Here is a 6,000-nt window from a genome sequence, read left to right on the forward strand (position 1 = left end):
TTTGCTGGGAACCCCCCTTAACCCCATCAAGGAGCTCTGGTCCCCATACCCCAGGTTGAGAACCACATCTCTGGTCCCCTGTTTTATAACTGGCATGGGAAAACACCACATGTTGATCAGTAGGGTATGGATACCTACTGCATAACAATTATATAACCCTCAACTCACACAGAGCAGACTGCTGCAGGGATCGTCTCCGGTGGATCTCCAGTCATAATCATAAGGCAATCTGCCCGCAATAACCTATAAACAATAATTATTATAGCCTGTCACAAAAATTGCACACTTAACATTGTGTCCTCAAAAAGACCATGGACAGTTAGGCATATGTGTTATGTGATGATGTGCGCCACGAATTTAGGTCAAAGATGCATGTCAGCCCTGAAAATGTGGGTAAATAATGGTCAAATTGTGTTTACAGTGGCTTCACCCTTCACTCCACTCGCTAAATGCAACCTTTGGAAACAAATCATCACAAACAGCTGAGGACTTTTAGTTTTTGTACACTGTGGTGATGTTGGATGTTGACAACAAGGCAATTGGGGAGGGCAGGTGGGGGGATTTCTTGAAGGTTGTAATCCTGCCCCACGTGGGCTTGTCTACATGATCAGCAACTGCCCGGGGACTTTTGCTTTCCCCTGCCGGCGCGCTCTGAGCCAATGGTAGGAGGAAGGAACGGAAAACACCGCCCCTTGCCGAGAAACTACGCTGCCCCGCTATAAAACCACCCACAGCCTGTTCCAAGCTCAGAATAACGCAACAGCCTACAAAGACAGCACAGCACAAGCCAGTTCTATTCACTGCAAAACCCCGATCGCAATTGGATTACAACTATGACTCTGGAAGAGATCCGCGGACAAGAGAACGCAATGGAAAACACCGATAGGTAAATAATGTTATACTCTGATAGTCTGATTGCAGCGTTTGTTTTCTATGCATTTCGTGCTGTTTTCCACAGTATGCCCAGTTTCCTAATGAAATGTATTTTTCCTCTGTTAGGGTGCAAAGTGCAGGCACAGCCTTGGAGGAGCTGCTGGTCGCTGCTAAGAAGCAGGACTACCTGACAGTTGGAGTTTACGAGTCTGCCAAAGTTATGAATGTGTAAGTATTGCAATCCGCGAAAGGCTCACACGTTTATTTATTTGTTTATTTCTTTCTAAATCCTCATATGCATTGCATGAAGGCAGGGAATGAGTTCTGATCGCTCTGCTTCCCTCTCCTATGTCCTTACAGTGACCCAGACAGCGTGGCATTCTGCGTCCTGGCCACCGACGAGGAGTACGAGTGTGACATCGCTCTGCAGATTCACTTCACGCTCATCCAGGCGTTCTGCTTCGACAACGACATCAACGTGGTGCGCGTTAACGACATCGCACGCCTGGCCGAACTGGTCGTGGACGCCGCCGGCGAGCCCAAGGACGCGCACTGCATTCTTGTCACGGTACGTCCCGCACCGGCCACACACACGCACGCACGCACGCACACACACACAGTCACGATCCAGTCAGTGAATCATGCATGCATCATCAGCAGCAGCACCACTCCTCTGTCTGCATTTTCTGCCTCTGTCTGTCTGACGCAGGTGTCTAATGGTTTGCCCCTCTCTTTTTGTTCTTATTGCAGAGCCCCAGTGCAGAGCCGTGGAAAGACCCCGCTTTAGACAAACTGGGTCTGTTCTGCGAAGAGAGCCGCAGTGTGTACGACTGGGTCCCCGCCATCACCCTCCCCGAGCGCTGAAGCAGCCCCCCCTCCCCCCGAAGATGCTTCATAAGATGATGAAGAAGAAGAGAAAGTAAAGGAGCGGAGCCTCAACTGGGGGTTTCAAGCCTTTCTGCCTCCCCTGGCCTGGATTAGGAGGCTGTGGCGGAGTCCCCCACCCCCCTTCCCCGCTCCCAGTGCGTTGCTTCTGGATCACCCTGAGGAGGGGTTAAAGTTCAGAGGTCAAGTGTGGACTGGGTCAGGTGTATGTGGACTGGGCTACTTGCAAGACAGAAGGCCCGCATTGACACTGAGAAGGCATTGAGTTGGACTCTACTGTGTAGCGTACAGGAGAAGTTGATGAGTGGTGAGCCAATAACTGCCCCCAAAACAAAGGGGCAATGGGGCAACTAAGAGTGGATGGAGTGGAGAGAGAGACAGAGAGAGGGGCAAGCGAAATGGACTTCTGAAAGTGTGGAGGTGGGATTGGAGTTCACCAGAAAGGAATGAGGGAGACGTTGGACCTCAAGAGGGAATCTGAAGATGAATACATGGACTTTTCTTTTCTTTGAGAGATTTCCAGTGCAGCAACCAAGAACTACTTGGAATAACAGAGACATTTGCTTGCAAATCCTGATTTGAGCTGTTTCTGCACCTGTGAACGGACACGAGAAAGTGCATTATTTTCAAGGACTATATGATTTACTTACTTTAAGATATGCAGAAGAAAGCAATGCATTATCGATTTTAACTGTACACATTTTTCATGTTTTGTGAATAAATATTTTGAAATCAAAGTCATTCTCTCTTGTCGGAAAAGTTATTTCTTCTGTGCATTGTTTTTGCTTCACAGTGAACAATTGCCACTCTGGTCTGGACCCGAGAGTAGTTCAGATGCAGCTACTGCAGCTTCAAGAGATTGGGCAGAGATAAGATGATCCAAGAAATCGTGCAGGAAGACAGCAGTCACACCGCAGTGGCCACAGTGCGAAGAGAAGAGAGAACAAGTACAATGTGGGGGACAGAAAGTGAGATCGAGTTACTGGAAGTGAGATGTGAAACAGAGAGGAGGAGAGTAGAGCGGTTGCAACAGAATGATGCTTGTGACATGTGCACTTTCCAGGCTCTGACCTTTTATACCGCCCGTACACCAGCTGCCTTACGCGACAGCTTGCACAATCGCCAGAGCCAGGAGCAGAGCTGAGGCCGGGGCAGGGGGACTGATGGGGTGTCCTGATGGAGAGATAGAGAGAGAGGGGGAGAGAGAGAGAGAGAGGGAGAGAGAGAGAGAGAGAGAGAGAGGGGTCTTTTGTTTGCACCGCAGTGGCAGCTGGAAGCAGAGAGCGCTGCAGTGTGTCAGTGGGGAGCGTTCTTCTTACTTGTATAGTTTTGTGCATCCAAGTGGAAATGGGAGGTTGCATTCTGCTAGGAGATAATAAGACAGACAGAATGTTACTGTGCTGCAGAGTGCTGAGTCTGAACGTTACCTATCAGCCGTGCTTTGTTGGGAAACCAGATTGCATACTTGCTTTGCGTGCATTGAACGTTCAGTTCAATTAATAAATCATGCCGGAGTTTCCAAATTCTTGCACACACAAAGGGTGACATTGGGTAATTCACTGGAGAAATAAATGAAAACCTTTGCATGTGTACACATGTACTCCCTCTCTCTCTCTCTCTCTCTCTCTCTCTCTCTCTCTCTCTCTCTCTCTCTCTCTCTCTCTCTCTCCCCCTCTCTCTCAGACACACACACACACACACACACACACACACACACACACACACACACACACACACACACACACACACACACACACACACACACACACACACACACACACAGGAATTGGAGTAGCGTTTTTGCCGAACTGGGGTCAGCAAGACTGTGAGTGGCAGGTGAGCTGAAGCTGACGGTAAAGAGAAGCCCACATCAAAAGAGCCGGCACTTCAGAGGAACTCACCTCACTTTTCTCTGCAGCGACTCCGTCTTCCTCCAACCACTGGTCACACACACACACACACACACACACACACACACACACACACACACACACACACACACACACACACACACACACACACACACACACACACACACACACACACACACACACACACACACAACCGCTGAGCTCCCCCTTGTACACACAGGTGCACACATGCGTAAGCAGGCATGCTCAGGCTTACACAGTCACATGTATATCCACACACACACACATGCAAGCAAGCAAGCATGCACACAAACACACAAACACACACACACACACACACACACATGCACAGTGCACACACGCTTGTCACATGTATGCACACACTGCCCCTTTATGTTAACACTGATGATTGCTCAGTAGAACAGACAAAGCTTTACTCTCAAAGTGGAAAGATGCATGTCTTTTCATAAAGGGACTTTCCTCGGCCATTAATAACAGCACTGGAAGGCATATGGCAGACTCAGACTTCCCATCAAAGCTGACAAACTATTCATTTTCTTTCCAAGCACCGTCAACACTATATAGATAGCTTGGCATTTAACGTTCTCATTTGAGCAAGTGATTTGAGAAACAGCTTGGCTTATGATGACTGTCGTTTCCTGATGCTGGTCATTGATATTTAAACTCTGCTATGATGATGACTGCAAATAAAAACTCAAAAATGTATTATTTTACAAAATATATATAAAAGTCCCAACTACCACATAAGGCACAGCATGCATTATATAAAAAAGTATGTTCATGATATAACAATAACAACAGCAACATGTGTTTCTATCATTTTCTGCAGCACATCCAATGTTGCTGTGACATTTGTTTATGCAGGTCAACGTCTTGCCAGGCAGCTTCACTGTAACTTCTCCTTTCTACCATGTGAATCCGACCAGCAACAACGGCAGTGACGATCGTTTCCTATCTCGACCCATTTCTGTACAGAAAAGGCAATACAGGATTTCCATCATGCCCCAGATAGGATAAAAACTAATTTTCTCACAAATGTTGAATCTTCCATTATGCATACAGAATAGCCGTAGCTAATTGTAAGGTAGTTACAATTAAGGTTATTGTTGGCAAATCCTTGACCTACTTTGGATAAAAGGTATATTGATGGTGCCTATATCAGATTCTCTTTGTCCTGCAGCCACATCTCTCCAGGTCTCCATCTCTCAAGGGAAAAATACAGTCTCAATTTCAAAACCATCATAATATGCAATCTATATTCATGTGTAGGCGGAATATGTTGTATGAATGTTTTCTTCACCAGTTTCATAATACTTCATGATTATACTGTATAATCATCAACAGAAGTCTCCAGACTAAAAAAAATAATCCATCTCTTTATATATAATTTCAAGCCTAAATGTCCATAGCGGCAAGAGTGAAAAACAACACGCTCTGTGCTGTTCTCTCAGTGTTCCTTGGCTACAGGTGTATGTGGGCCAACAGAGAACTAAACCACCAAGGCTGCAGCTGGAAGGGGCTCCTTGCTGCTGCTTGTGTGTACTTAACAGAACGTCTTCTCCTTGTGCTGCCTGCTGCAGCTTTATGCCAAAGCCTGCAGCTACAGACCAGAGCGAGACAGACCGACTGTCTGCCTGAGCTCCAAGCCAGAGATCCACAGCCACGATAGACTGAGACAAAGACTGAAAACATCAAGGAAGGGAGGGAGAGAGAGAGAGTGTGTACTGTGTATGTGTGTGTGTGTGTGTGTGTGTGTGTGTGTGTGTGTGGTTGTGTGCGAGCGAGCGAGAGAGAGAGAGAGAGAGAGAGAGAGAGGGGAGGGGAGGGGGGGGACAGACAGATGTGTGCTCTGAGAAAACGTTATTTTATTTTCATCTGTGACACAGAAAGCTGGTAAACATCAGAGCTTACTCCACAGTTTACTCCACAGCTCTGTCCAGACTTTTCTTCTTCCTGTCTGGGGGCCTATGGACAGACTCTCCTGTTGACGTGATGTAGCTTATACCAAATAATTCAGTTTATCCTGGATTGACCTTCTATTATAGTCACAAAATGATAGATAGATAGATAGATAGATAGATAGATAGATAGATAGATAGATAGATAGATAGATAGATGGATGGTTGGTTGATTGATTGGATGGATGGATGATTCATAGATAGATAGATAGATAGATAGATAGATAGATAGATAGATAGATGGTCGATTGGATGGATGGATGGATGGATGGATGATAGATAGATAGATGGTCGATTGGATGGATGGATGGATGAATGATAGATAGATAGGCCATTTGTCATCGCTCTGACCCAACATCCACTACTTCTTTGCGTGCTCGTGGGGGTGGGAG

At 46.5% G+C, this 6,000-nt stretch overlaps 1 protein-coding gene across 1 annotated transcript; it reads left to right on the plus strand.

Annotated features, from left to right (window-relative positions):
- Positions 1-767: 767 nt before the first annotated feature.
- On the plus strand, positions 768-2,448 carry gadd45ga (growth arrest and DNA-damage-inducible, gamma a). Its single transcript, XM_083644438.1, has 4 exons — positions 768-886; positions 1,000-1,101; positions 1,234-1,441; positions 1,624-2,448. The coding sequence occupies exons 1-4, from the start codon at positions 834-836 to the stop codon at positions 1,735-1,737; spliced, it is 477 nt and encodes a 158-aa protein (XP_083500564.1). The 5' UTR covers positions 768-833; the 3' UTR covers positions 1,738-2,448.
- Positions 2,449-6,000: the final 3,552 nt, after the last annotated feature.

Source organism: Poromitra crassiceps, assembly GCF_964638095.1.
Source record: "Poromitra crassiceps genome assembly, chromosome: 10".
In the NCBI taxonomy this organism is placed as follows: domain Eukaryota; kingdom Metazoa; phylum Chordata; class Actinopteri; order Beryciformes; family Melamphaidae; genus Poromitra; species Poromitra crassiceps.

Excerpts from the sequence above, each read along its gene's own strand:
- gadd45ga (XM_083644438.1), top strand. The coding sequence starts at position 834 with ATGACTCTGGAAGAGATCCGCGGACAAGAGAACGCAATGGAAAACACC. Across the intron at positions 887-999 it reads GCAATGGAAAACACCGATAG|GGTGCAAAGTGCAGGCACAG; the intron begins GTAAATAATGTT and ends TTCCTCTGTTAG. Across the intron at positions 1,102-1,233 it reads TCTGCCAAAGTTATGAATGT|TGACCCAGACAGCGTGGCAT; the intron begins GTAAGTATTGCA and ends ATGTCCTTACAG.